Raw genomic sequence first — 13,736 nt, forward strand, 5'->3', positions numbered from 1 at the left:
ACGAAACCGTGGCTACGCGCTACGAGCGTAACCCGTAGCACTTAGTGGTATTGAATGTGTTAACTAAGAAAAATAAATCAGGCAGTAACAAAAGATGTGATCAGTAGTCGCTAGCTAATTCACTTTACATATATCCAATGTGATGAATTATACCATCACTTTTCTATGATCTGAAACACCGGTTTTTTTCTTTTTTTCAAATAAAACCTTAACATAATTAAATTCAAAGTAATTTAACAGAGGACGTAGTAAATTCTTCATTCAATGATGAATTCTCAGTATTACCCTTATGCGATCTAAAAACAAAAGGCTACATAGATATGTATCCCCCTTCCCCTAGCCTCTACACCCGCTTCGTAGCAATGGTTACTCGCATACCGATAACACTCATAATTCATGATTATTCAGGGTAATGCCAGTGTCACACATACGTACCAATGAGGAAGAGGAAGCCATGTAGAAGAGATAGCAATAAAACGGATTTCGTCCCAGTCTGGCCCATTCCGGTGGCGTGCTGAAAAATGCTACAGCTTTAATATGGGAATTTGCTAACGGTAAATGGTTTTAAATTTGAATACAGTATTACTTTTAGGTACTTTTAGTATAATAAGATGCATTTGCACATTTCAAAACATTCGGAATAATTTTATTGTTGTCACTGTTCTTGCAAAATACGAGTAAAATACCATTTGTGAAATTGATTTTTTAACGTAAAATTTTCATTTTATTTTAGATGCAAAAATATATTCCATATAATTTCAAGACCTCGCATTTTGTACACATATTTTATGATGTTAAGGGTTCTACCGTGATATAAATTCATTATTTTAACCTTAAATCCCAATATTGAAACCAGGAGGATCTTCGGACCAGTACGTCTACCATCAGTTTTGACATTGACATATACGCTCACGTCTACGTAATTTACTTTATATGCATCTCGCTCGTACTCGCATATGCGAGCAATAGTGCAAGCGAGATGTACAGAAAGTAAATTACGTAGACGTGAGCGTTATGTCAATGTTAAAACTGATGGTAGAGGCTCTGTGCGTGGATATTGTTTGTGTTGTGTGTCGTGCCGTAGGCAATAAACATTAAACAAAAATGGGTAGTTTCATTTTATTGATTACCCCGAACATTTATACAAACCAATTCCGATAGTTTAGTGTTGTTTACCAATATTATTTCCTTTGTCATTTTGCAGGGACGTCAGTCTTTTGTGAGAGAAACGTCAGATTTAAAGTAAAAGTAATGAATTTATATAGCAGTAGACCCGTTAATATAATTAAATGTAAAAAAACGTATTCGTTATGTACATATTTAGGTACCGATTCAGATATAATTGATGCCTTAACACTCAAACTTGTAACGGAACGGAACCCTGTTTTTCTGAAATAAATATGTTCTTAAAATTAAGTAACAACAAACCAGCATTGATAATCGATCCAGTTGCAAACTCAAGCGTTTTTTTAAGGAGCTGTAATAATTTTGTACTAAGCAAAACCGTCTGCTAATCGATTTATAAAAATAATGACATGAAAAATAGATAAATTAAATTAGATCCAAAAAAAGCGTTTTGAAGAATTAATTTCCAGCAAGCTGGAAATTGTTTTATTACCATCATTTGGTACTAAATGCGTGTGGTCCGAGTTTTTCAATCCCAAAATTAGAAGTGGAAATAAGTCGTTAATTGGTTGTTTTCCCTCTTCAGTTTATTTATATTACTTTATCTTTTATTTTATTTACGATTGAAATTCTGAATTTATTTCTATATTTCAAATAACAGAACATAATTCTCTCAAATTGTGGGACTTTATATATTATTACATCTGCACGGAGTTTTATTGTCATGCTATTTCACATGAAAGCATACGAGCAATTAAATGTTTCATGCCTGAAACTGAAAAGATATTTGAATACTGGGAAGTCACATAAAGAACGGTGTTGTATGAATTCACAATTCATTCAAAAATATCTATTCCTTTGAATATGTGTACTTAGTTCTGGTGATTTTGATTTTCTGAAACAAACCAAAGTCGCCTGCGTCCAATAATAATGTCACATTCGAAACGTCAGGACAAATATTAAAAGTAAGTACATCGATCGTATTTACGTATTAGTTTAATTGAATACATGTTTTTTACCTCTAATTTACAAAAAGTGGCCGTTTTTATATTAATTTTAGTTTTAATACAGTTCAACTTTAATTTGTGTCAAGTGTGTCATTTACTGTATCATTAATTTACATGGTTACCTTTCGTAACTGTAACACGAAATCGCAAACGCCCAGCTTTTATATCGTTGTCCCGCGGCTCCACTATATGTTCATGTAGTTAAGCTGAGCTGTGATAAAAAGACATTCCTTTATGTGGGCTGTAAACGAAATTGCCCCGTAATGCCTGTCACAAACAGGGCAATGTAGGTACCTGAAGTACATTAAACTGTTTCGGAGACCGGGTTCCGGTAACTCTAACAAAGTCAGTTTATTTGTTCTGTGTCTATATGTGAGGAACTATGTTAAATAGAGACGGAATTAATATAACACATTTCAGATCCTCATGTTTCTCTTCAGTAAAGCAACAGATAGGTAGCATTAATTATTTAGTTTAGTCTAATTAGAGTTTTAGTTATTCCATCTGTTTCCGATATGGTACTGATCTATCAGTGTCTAAAGTGACGTTTTAGGTTGAAGAAATGTCACTTTTGACACTTACAGATCAGTATTATTTCGGAAACAGATCGCAGAATTTAAAACGTAGGTAACAAAATAATAGTCTATTACCGACATTAAACAACCAATACAGTTCACCGTTTATGAATGGTAATCCTTTGTTATTTCAATCTACATATTTAAAGTATATGTAGCTCAAGAATAATACTTGCTATATAGATATACATATATATGCTAGGTATTCTACCTACGTTTACCAAGTATTATTTCAGCTCAAAGCACTGAATAATTTCGAATCACGACACGTCAAGCACTAATCAAAATCAGAGTTAATTCAAGTCAGACCTTGCTTGCGGCTTTGTGAATAAATATTGATAAAGGCAGTAATAATGCAGAAGTCTTATTTTTAGGATTCCGTACCTCAAAAGGAAAAAAACGGAACCCTTATAGGATCACTCGTGCGTCTGTCTGTCTGTCTGTCCGACCATTCCCCTCCCCCCTTTATCTCCGAAACTACTGGGTCTAAAATTTTGAAAAAAAAATACACATAATAGTTCTACATATAGATGACAGGAAAACCTATTAAAAATGTGCAGTCAATCGTGAGTTGGACTTAACTACTTAGTTTTTGATCCGACCCCGACCGACGGGTTTTTTAAAGACATTTCATTCACGTTCCACATAAAAAAATACATTGTTTAAAATTGAGTAACGTACGGAACCCTTGGAACGCTAGTCCGACTCGCAATTGACCGTTTTTTATTGTAGGTAACTTGATTGTTGGAATTAGGGCTTCATATATGTAGACCAGATTAAAATTACATAGGTACTTTTCTCTATGGAGCTCTTGACTCAACTGAGTACAGAATATTAACCGAGTATAGTGAGCGAGTACTTAGTAAATTAGATATCTTATGAATAGACGTCATTTGACCTAATTTTGGTATCACTTGCCCTTTAATGTACCTATTGCTAAGAATAAATATGATATACGCTGCATCTTTGTTGTGACGCCAAACCATAAAAATAAAATGAAACGGAAAATGTATGAAAACTAATACAGCATGCACTGTTTATGAAGGAAGTTTTATTCTCAAGTGTTTTACTGCGGCTGGGTAATTGGCTGCGACACACAGTCCGGGTCTTTGTGTTGATTGTGCTTTATACGTTTTCTTTTATAAGAATTACGTCATTTAGGCTGCACTCGGTAAACACAGCAAAGCAAAGTTTCAAAATGCTCTTTTGATTTAGATATGTTGCAAATAAATGTTTAGTTATTTCTATTTAATTACAGCCTTTAGTTGTGAGATTCTTTAAACTCACGGTGCGATTATTACCTACATAAAGTTTTCTCTGCCGTCATTAATACCTATATAGTTATTTAACACTCAACGTTTTTTCTGAAGCACCCCTTCATCGACTTGATTGATACGTTGTATCTTACCAGTGCTAAATTATAGCATTTTCGTCACGAAAGGACAGACAAATTGACATTTGGCACACCCCTTTTACTAGATGAACACTAAAATAAAATTGGGCTTTAGATAAACACATTGCTTTTCTACTCAGAACTTCTCTTACAATTTGTCTCACAAAATGTATGACAATCGAAGCCTCATTTTACGCCTGTTAGCCCATTTAATTGCTACTATTTTTCGTTGTATTAAATAAGGGTCGACTGGTTTTTTCATAATTATGTTAATAACGACGAGATACTTTTATTAAATTCTGACCTCGAGGCCCGTCGGGTAGTTGTCAAATACTCGAAAAAAACATTACATTTTCGTATATTTTTTAATTTTCTCTACTAAAGACTTATATGTTTTTAATAGGCAACTGGAATTTAACAAAGAGCATTTTGTCATTATTAACAAATACAAAAACCAGCCGACCCTTGTTTAATGCACTACCCCTTATTTGGAACGCTTTCAATAGGCTACGTGTAATTTACCTGAACATCTTTTTGGATCCCTCATTTTGTGGAAAAGTATGGGATGATTGCTCCATTAGGACTGGATGTAACAATTGACATCGAGTCCAAGCTTTATAACAGTCCTTGCACGTGGTTTTACACATCAAAATGTGACAACAGACAATGTGGTCAATATGTAATCAATCTACACAGGTCACATTTAAGGTACACTTTCCTTTAACCGGCAATTACGTCATTTCAGTTTCAAGGTAGCCTTTTATTCAATTTACACCAACCACAATGATACAAGGATGACCGCTCGTTGAGTCTAACCATTTTATTGATGATGTTACACAGGTCATTCTATTGTTACAGTGAACATCAATGACAAAAGAACACGATTTAGGATTTATGACGTTTTCAAACAAAATAAATAATATCATTGAGCGTTGTCTTAAAGTCATGAAACCTAGGTATCAAAAGAAATAATTTATCATTGCTAGTTTAATTATACATGATAGGTATTTCTATCGGCGAGAGGTCGCACAGGACCAAGAAAAGTGGCGCTGTCTTGTGTCGGAGGCAAAGTCTCATTTTGGGTCGCAGAGCCAACGGAGTAAGTAACTTAGGTATTTATATCAGATTAGAATTATACCGAGTGACCATTATGAATGTTAGTACATTATGTAGGTAGGTACGTAATGTACGTATGGCATAAAAAAGTTACGTCTTCACAATATTTCATAAGTTTACTTAATCAAAGATTTTAATGAAAATGTTTGAAACATTTTGTTTCTAGTCAACGTTCATTAAGTACTATTCTTTAGGAATACTGCGCTCTAATTTTAGCTTCGTTTTACTTTCCCAATTGTGTGAGAACGAACACAGCTCCGTAGTTTGCTCAATTTGGACCAAAGCCATAAGCACAAGTTGTAAGTGCTTAGGTACAAACAAAAAATAAATTAACTTTTTGCTTGAAGCTTCGGTTACTAAGCATGTGTTTTGTACTCAAGAAAACTGGCTTCCACAATTATTGTGTTAAAAGAAACTATGTTGCGGCAGTTCTTTTGATTTCATTTTAAAGGATGACTCACGCTAGACCGGGTCGCTTCGTTCCGGCGCTTCGTTTTCTATGGAAAGCACCACATGATCACCGATCAGCCGTCGTAGAAAATGACATGTCGGACCCTCAGGCCCAGTTACGGCCCGGTCTAGCGTGAGTCATCCTTAAGTATAGGTAGATACAGACAGAATCAATAGTAGCGGATGAAACAACGCGCCAATGTTATTTGTCACCCTGGAAAAGAGACACATATATATTTTCATATAGATATACATTTCTACAACTCGTGTTCAAAAAGACTGTCACAGTCTTATTGTTCTATTTGAAAACTAAGTTAATCAGTTAAAATTTATATAGTTCAAATGCAAAGCTTCAGATTCATTAGCTAATTTAAAAAAATAATTTTAAATGTAAACTCATAGTTCCATACATGGTGGGTCATTAATTATATTAAATAGTCAGTTAAAATTTAAGGAACGTAAGGAACGGACTATAGAACTAAGTGCAGTAGAATTAGAGCAATTTATTGTTGTCTGTGTGTATAGGCCGCCATTAAGTAATTTTGAATTATTTGAAAACATAATGGAATCTGCCCTACTTAAAATATCATCTTCTAGTAAGAAATTGCTTATATGCGGTGACTTTAATGTAAATATTATGGAAAATTCAACAATGTCTTGTAGATTATTGAATCTTTTTAAATCTTGTAATCTCAACCACATGTTTATGGAGCCCACTAGAGTGACTGCTACTAGTGCAACCTGTATAGATAATATTTTCACAGATATTTTACCTATTGCTAAAAAAGTTATCAGCAATTTAGAATCAGACCACTTAGGTCAATTAATGGTATTTGAGGCATTAAGGAAAAATACCATGAGAAAACAAATAACTTTTGTACCAGTAACCTCGGACCGCGTGGAAAGAATGAAGCTAAGTTTAGTTCAGGCGCTACCCTTTTTGTCTTCCGATATGAGTCCTAATAGTATATATAATTCATTCTTTCACACTTTTATGGATCATTATAATGCGATATTCACCTCAAAATCGGTCGTAGTTAGTGGTGCATCAGTTTTTAGTGAGTGGGCTACTGCGGACTTACATCAAAGAAGACGTGAACTGTATGCCTTATATGAGGAACGGCGGTTTAATCAGAGTGATGAATTTAAAGAACATGTGAAGGAGTATTCGAAGAAGTCTAAAGTAGATTGTCATATAGCTAAGCTAAATTATCTAAGTCAGAAAATAAAAAGTAGTTCCGACATTGTTAAAGCAACCTGGAAAGTTATAAATGTGGAGACTGGTCGCTCGAAACACACAATTAAAGAACTTAAACTAAACATTGATAACAAAATTATAGATTCCAATTTAGAAGTAGCTACAGAATTTGAAAAATTTTTCACCGAGGTACCAGTATCCACAACTAAGGATTTAAATTCATCACCCTCATCTACTGTTACATTATTAAAACATAACGCTCCAGAGTGTTGTGGAGACCTTCATTTTGAACATGTTTGTACCTCAGATGTAATAAAGGCGTTTAAATCAATTTATGTCAAAAAAACTAATGACCTCTGGGGAGTCTCTGTCTATGCTGTCAAATCCTTAGTAGAAATTGTAGCGCCTGACTTGGTAGTTATATTTAACAACAGTGTTGATTGCGGCGAGTTTCCTGATCTAATGAAACATAGTAAAGTAATTCCTTTATTTAAATCTGGTAGCAGCTCTGACCCCACTAACTTTATACCGATATCTGTGCTACCAACATTTAGCAAGATTTTTGAAAAAATAGTTCTTTCTTAATTAGTACGACATTTTAACGTTAATAATTTGATGCATAATAAGCAGTTTGGTTTTACACGGGGTCGCTCAACAACCGATGCTGGTGTTGAGCTAATTAAGCATATTTTCGATGCCTGGGAGGAGTCACTAGATGCTTTAGGTGTCTTCTGTGATTTATCTAAGGCCTTCGACTGTGTTTGTCATGAAACATTAATCAGGAAACTTCATTATTACGGAGTTAGAGGATCGGCACTGAATTTACTTAAGTCCTACTTAAATAGTAGAATACAAAGGGTCGATGTGAATGGACAGCGATCACCTGGGTCGTTAGTCTCTATGGGTGTACCACAGGGGTCAATATTGGGGCCTTTCCTGTTCCTTATCTACATAAATGACTTGCCATTCCTTGTTAAGACCCACCATGATATAGTATTGTTTGCAGACGACACCTCACTTATTTTCAATGTCAAACGACAGCACCAAGCTTACAATGATGTAAACAATGCTATTTCAAAAGTAGTAAATTGGTTCAATGTTAATAATTTATTGTTAAATGAGAAAAAGACTAAATGTATTAAGTTTGTCACTAGTAGTAACGTAAGGCATGTGCCAACAAGTTTCATTGTGAAGGATGAGGAATTGGAATTAGTTGATAGTACAGTTTTTCTTGGTATAACTTTAGATTCTAAACTCCAGTGGGGTCCCCATATTGCTACTCTTTCGAATAGACTGAGCTCTGCAGCTTTTGCAGTGAGCAAAATCCGTCAGTTAACTGATGTGAAAACAGCTCGATTAGTATATTTTAGTTACTTCCATAGCATTATGGCATATGGTATTTTACTGTGGGGCGGTGCTTCAGAGATAAATACCATTTTTGTTCTGCAGAAGAGGGCTATTCGAGCAATATACAAAATGAACCATAGAGACTCACTTAGAGATAAATTTAAGGAAATTGACATAATGACAGTGCACTGTCAATACATTTATGAGAATATTCTGTATGTACATAAAAATATTGTAAATTTTAGGAAAAATTGTGAAATTCATAATATTAATACTAGAAATAAACATAAGCTCGCAGTGCCCTTCACTCGGCTCCATAAAATTATAAAATCATTCATGGGTAATTGTGTAAGATTTTATAATAAACTTCCAAACCATATTACTGAATTATCTATTAATAAATTTAAGAATTATGTAAAGCGTAAACTTATTTCTAAAGCTTATTATACCACACAAGACTACATGAATGATAATACAACGTGGGATTAATTGTTATTCGAAATGATTATTTATTTATTAGGTATATTTGATTATTGATGAGGAAATGGATATTCCGATGTAATACTATCTACTTCTTTTGTTACTTATGCTTTTTTTTTTGACATTTAGATTTTATTCTAGAAATTCTAGACTAGTATTTTTTTATACAATCTTTTTAATGTTTGACGATCCTTTTGTGTAATTCGTAGTGTTAAATTTAATATGTATAATAATCCAATTTTATTATGGAATAATATTAACATCAATAAATTGCTCTGATAATTAGATTAAGATTAATTACGATTCATAAGAGCTCGTTGCTAGGCCTACATGAATAAAGTATATTTTGATTTTGATTTTTTGATTTTTTGATTCATGCAAACGTAAGCCCGCTAAATGATCCACATAAGTTCTTAGGAATTCTCCTGTCTGGCCAATGAACCTCCTTTGGGATCATTTCGATGATATCGCTGTGTGGTGACGTTCTATTGTTACGCTACAAGTTAACGCTTCAGGTGACATTTCATTAAATTAACCAGACATTTTATCATGATTAAGGAAATTTTAAGGATCAATTTAAGCAAAAAAAATATGATTCTTCAGTTTCTAGATTTCCGTAGGTACCTCATAAGAAACAAAACGGTTTACCTGACAAGTTTAGTGCGAGTCGGACTCGCCCACCGAGGCTTCCGTACTTTTTAGTATTTGTTGTTATAGCGGCAACAGAAATACGTCATCTGTGAAAATTTCAACTGTCACGGTTCATGAGATACAGCCTGGTGACAGACAGACAGACGAACAGCGGAGTCTTAGTTAGTAATAGGGTCCCCTTGATACCCTTTGGATACGGAACCCTAAAAACGGAACCCTATGTATACTAAGTATAGGATAACTCGTGTAATCTCTTCATCGGTCTATCACAACCAATTTTCTCCGAAACGACTAGAATTATTAAGTAAGTGAATGGACTATTTCTTTGTTATTATGTTCCGTCAGCCAGGCGACAATAATAGCACAGTTTGTTACTCGTAGAATACCTTTTGTACCACGGTATATTATCGTGCTTGATTGATTGCCCATTGTGGAAGGAGCTTACAACTACCCCTAAACAAATGTTTGGTTAATTTAAATGCCATACAATTAGGGTTCAAAGGGTGAGTAGACCGTAACCATGACAACGAGTGACAAGAAAAAGTTAATTCACAGAGGTATATATTGTAAATGACAAATATAAATGTATCCTAAACTTATCATTAATTCATAAATCAATCCGCACAAGGGTGAAGTTACTATAATTATTAAAAATAGTACAGGAGGTTTATTCTGTTTTAATAACTGGTCATGAATATGATCTGGATTTCTTATGGATATCTGTCAATGCTCAATAGTGACAATTCTGGTTGAAAGTTGACAAAAGTCTCAAGGTCAAAACCTGTTCCGCATTAAATGTCGATAAGCTTAAATATAGGTCACTCGCTGTCAACACAGTACTTACATCGGTATCGTCTTGGGTCGTCCCATTCGTTTTTCGTCAAGTTCTTAAATTAGTCCTATTCTGCTTTCAGAATCAGAATCAAGCATTTTATTCGTGATAAACTTAAAACTAAGATTACATACAAGAGTATAACTAAAAACTACAAATATTAATAAAGTTGGTAAGCGTTAAAGTTTACCACGAAATGGGCTCGCCTCAGCATAATACGGCTTTCGTCACTCATTCTACATTGAAAGCCACCGACGATTGTGACGAATGTAGAATGACCCAAGACGATACTCTTACATCATAGGGAGTTCTGGGTTTCAAACGAACCAAATAAGCAACACTAAATTTTAAATAAATATAGTTATTATGGTCTTCTTGGAGAAATGTTCTCACCGACGTCCAGTTTTCATGGCAATGTAGTCGTAATTGGAAGTTAAGCTTTATATATTTAGGTAGTACAGCCGTGATGTTTTTGGTATACACATAGTAGTCAATATAAATGTACATGACAGTGCTACTAATTCTTAAGAACAAAACTCGTAACATGCCTGCTATCAGATTGAAAGCAAACAAGTTCATATATTCTTCATCTTTAAATAAGAGTTCTCTAAGGGATAAACAACGTAGCATAGCATCTCCGAGTTTTTTCCGGTTCGTATCGTTTAAGATTGACTCGGTCCCCGCAGGCAACGCGAAGTTACTTTCTTATGAGATCCGTCATAAAAAAACTCTTCCATAAATGTTACAAGTGTGTTTCATTGATGCGTCATATTTAAGGGATGTATTTAGATTGTATGATTAATCTTGGTAGCTCGCCATATGAAGGGAGGGAGCGCGTCTTATTGAGCTTTGAAGTATGTAGGTCGACCGACGGAACAAAATTATATTCGTGTTTGGAAACTTTTTCTGAGTTATGTCCCATCAGAACTGCTTGAAACTTCGATGTGCTGATCGTATTCAATCTTCCGAATCGTCTCTTAATCTGACAGGAGTATTGATTTATTGTTATCGTAGCCCCGATAGGTATAAGTAACTGGAAGACATTCTTAGTAGGTCTAGGTCTAAGCTCATTTTTGTATAGGTACTCATTTAGTCTAGTTTTATACTGACACGTAAATGATACATTATAAATCAGAAATGTCTCAACCGATAATGTTTAAAACAAATTTCAATAATAATATCAAATATGTCATGTATTTTTTCGAGGGGTGAGGACAGTTTTGCACTTTTGGAGAGATTGCTCCGGAAATTAATTACGTTAAAAGAAATATTTATTGACCTACCCACGGGCATCCCACACCATAGAAATGAAACATAAAAAAAAACATCGTCAGTTTACATGTGTAGGGGAGGAACCCAAATTTTTCACAGAGTTTATTTTGTCATTTTATCGGCGTATGTTGGTAGTTATTCGATGTATGAGATTAATTAATTAATGTATAGGTAATTATATGATAATTCTTAAAGTATTGATTCTAATTGCCAACTTTGTGATGGATAGATGGACAGATAGACATGGCGAAACTATAAGACTTCCTAATTGACTACAGATTCCTAAAAAGTGATTGGTAGGTGGTATATTGATCGTTTCTGTTGGCCTTCATTGAAATGCCGGATGTGTTTCACTCAAACGTGTCCGAATGTCTAAATGATTCCAAAACTCTCTATTAGTCGTGTGGAGCCGGTTCAACTACTAGTAGATTAAAAATAGATAGAATAGGCTACTTTCCTACTAGTCAAATCAGCTTCTTATTTAGAACTGTCAAAACGATTTGGTAATAAGGAATTTAATGAAAACAAGTATAGTGACGTCACCATCAACTCACCTACTTATTATATTTCTATCCGATTTATTAAATAGAAATTGTGTTTAAAAATAACTGCAATCAATGTATTTCTAATAATTATCTGGTGCTTCATGTCGTGCACAGTGTGAAATAATTTATTTTAAGTTGAGGAAACATCCCTATTTATACCTACCTGTAAACGTAGCGCACTGTAAATTTCCCCCAGAAGGGAGTTCTAAATTAAAATTACCTTGTCAAATATACATAGGTATACATACCTAGCCTATAAATACAGGTTTTCGAACCTTGTTATAATTTAACTTTTCTATTCATATACATATAGCATTATAAGCAATTTTATTTTTATTAATTTTGAGTACGTATATAAAGCTCTAGGTATTCAAAATATTTATCATCTTTTAATTTGCTTAAAGTGCTCATTTCGAATGAACGCAATGCTCAAAAAAAATAGCAGTAAGTACCTACATAAAGATTAAAGTTTACAACTGGATCTAGTTTGCATAAACATCGTTAAAGGTGAACGGTTGCTAAACGTACAGCGTAAGTAGATAGTAATAATGAAAGATTCGTACTTACTTGATTAAAAACGTACTGAGCTGCGTTTAACGACGGCTATTACGGAACTTCAGATGAATGTCGTGTAAGTGCTCAAAGTAAAATGTTTGGCAATATTTATCTAATTTAGATAATGGAAAGAAGCAATGACAAGTCACAGGCAAAACTAATTAAGATGCCGCGACAGAACAGCAATTCTTCAGATTAGGACCATTTTATTTATACCAGGAGAATCCATTAGGCCGGGTATGTCATCGTGACTCGGCAGCGAAATACTACAAAGAAGCGCCTAATATTTACGATCACTCATTCGTCTGTCACTTTACCGTGACAGATTGCCGCTCGGCGGCGACTTAAAGCTAATCGCACATGAGCAACCGTTCCCGCCTACGACATACGTTTGAAACTTATCACCAACTTAATCGAGAGTTCACTGCGTTGACTAATTCTCAACATATTATTGTGCTCCGTCAAAACTTTCCGGTATAAATTGCTGCGGACTCGGGTTCAAAGTGTGAAGTTCGCTTTCTACTTGGCTAATGTTTGGGGGTATAAATCAATTAGTTATTTTGACAAGTGGCGGGGTCGCGGGGGAAGCGATCGGCGCGGGCGGGTCCCGTGGCGTTACCGGCGGACTGCGGGGCTTGTCGCGGTAAGCGCAGCGCGCATGCGTCGTAGTACATACCACGAACACGCTTCTCGGTACACTTTTCTCATTACCCGTACCAGCTAAATTGCGAAACCGCCGGCCGTTGAAGGTAGGATAAAGAGCCCGTCGTCAGGGGATGTTCCCACAGAACGTAATCACCGGAACAACAAGCCGGAACTACCTTTTTTCTTTCCCAGTAATTCACACCCGACTTAATCTCATAATTGACCGGCAAAATTAGCATAAAGTCTGTACAGCGGAATAAAATTTTAGCAGAGCCGAGGATTAAACAATAACTTTGGGGGTATTTCCTTCCAACAGGGTCTGTTGTTATCGTCAACCAATTAGCGCAATTTGTTATTTATAATCCAACCACTAGCCGTGTAATTTAATTTCTAAATTGGTCTATTTGAGAAAATTTGAAATTGCTCTTAAGTAATTTGAAAGCAGGCCGTTCCATAAAAGGGCGTGTTCAGAAGCAAATACATAGATGACAAATACATACACACGCGATCTCACTCTTGACGTTTGAGCAAGACGACTTAGACGA

At 34.9% G+C, this 13,736-nt stretch overlaps 1 protein-coding gene across 2 annotated transcripts in view; it reads right to left on the reverse strand.

The window, feature by feature from the left end:
• LOC134791476 (uncharacterized) overlaps nucleotides 1-13,513 on the reverse strand; it is a 28,381-nt gene extending 14,868 nt beyond the window's left edge. The window contains exons 1-3 of one of the 2 annotated variants that reach the window (XM_063762522.1): nucleotides 12,956-13,513; nucleotides 12,559-12,629; nucleotides 436-514 (exon numbers count right to left, since the gene is read on the reverse strand). In XM_063762522.1, the coding sequence (XP_063618592.1) occupies nucleotides 436-502 (67 nt within the window). In that variant the 5' untranslated portion in view covers nucleotides 503-514; nucleotides 12,559-12,629; nucleotides 12,956-13,513. Of the gene's footprint in view, nucleotides 1-435; nucleotides 515-12,558; nucleotides 12,630-12,727 lie in introns of both variants that reach the window. The other variant, XM_063762512.1, reaches the window with a different exon arrangement.
• Between the last annotated feature and the right edge of the window lie 223 nt (nucleotides 13,514-13,736).

Source organism: Cydia splendana, chromosome 1, assembly GCF_910591565.1.
Source record: "Cydia splendana chromosome 1, ilCydSple1.2, whole genome shotgun sequence".
Taxonomy (NCBI): Eukaryota; Metazoa; Arthropoda; class Insecta; order Lepidoptera; family Tortricidae; genus Cydia; species Cydia splendana.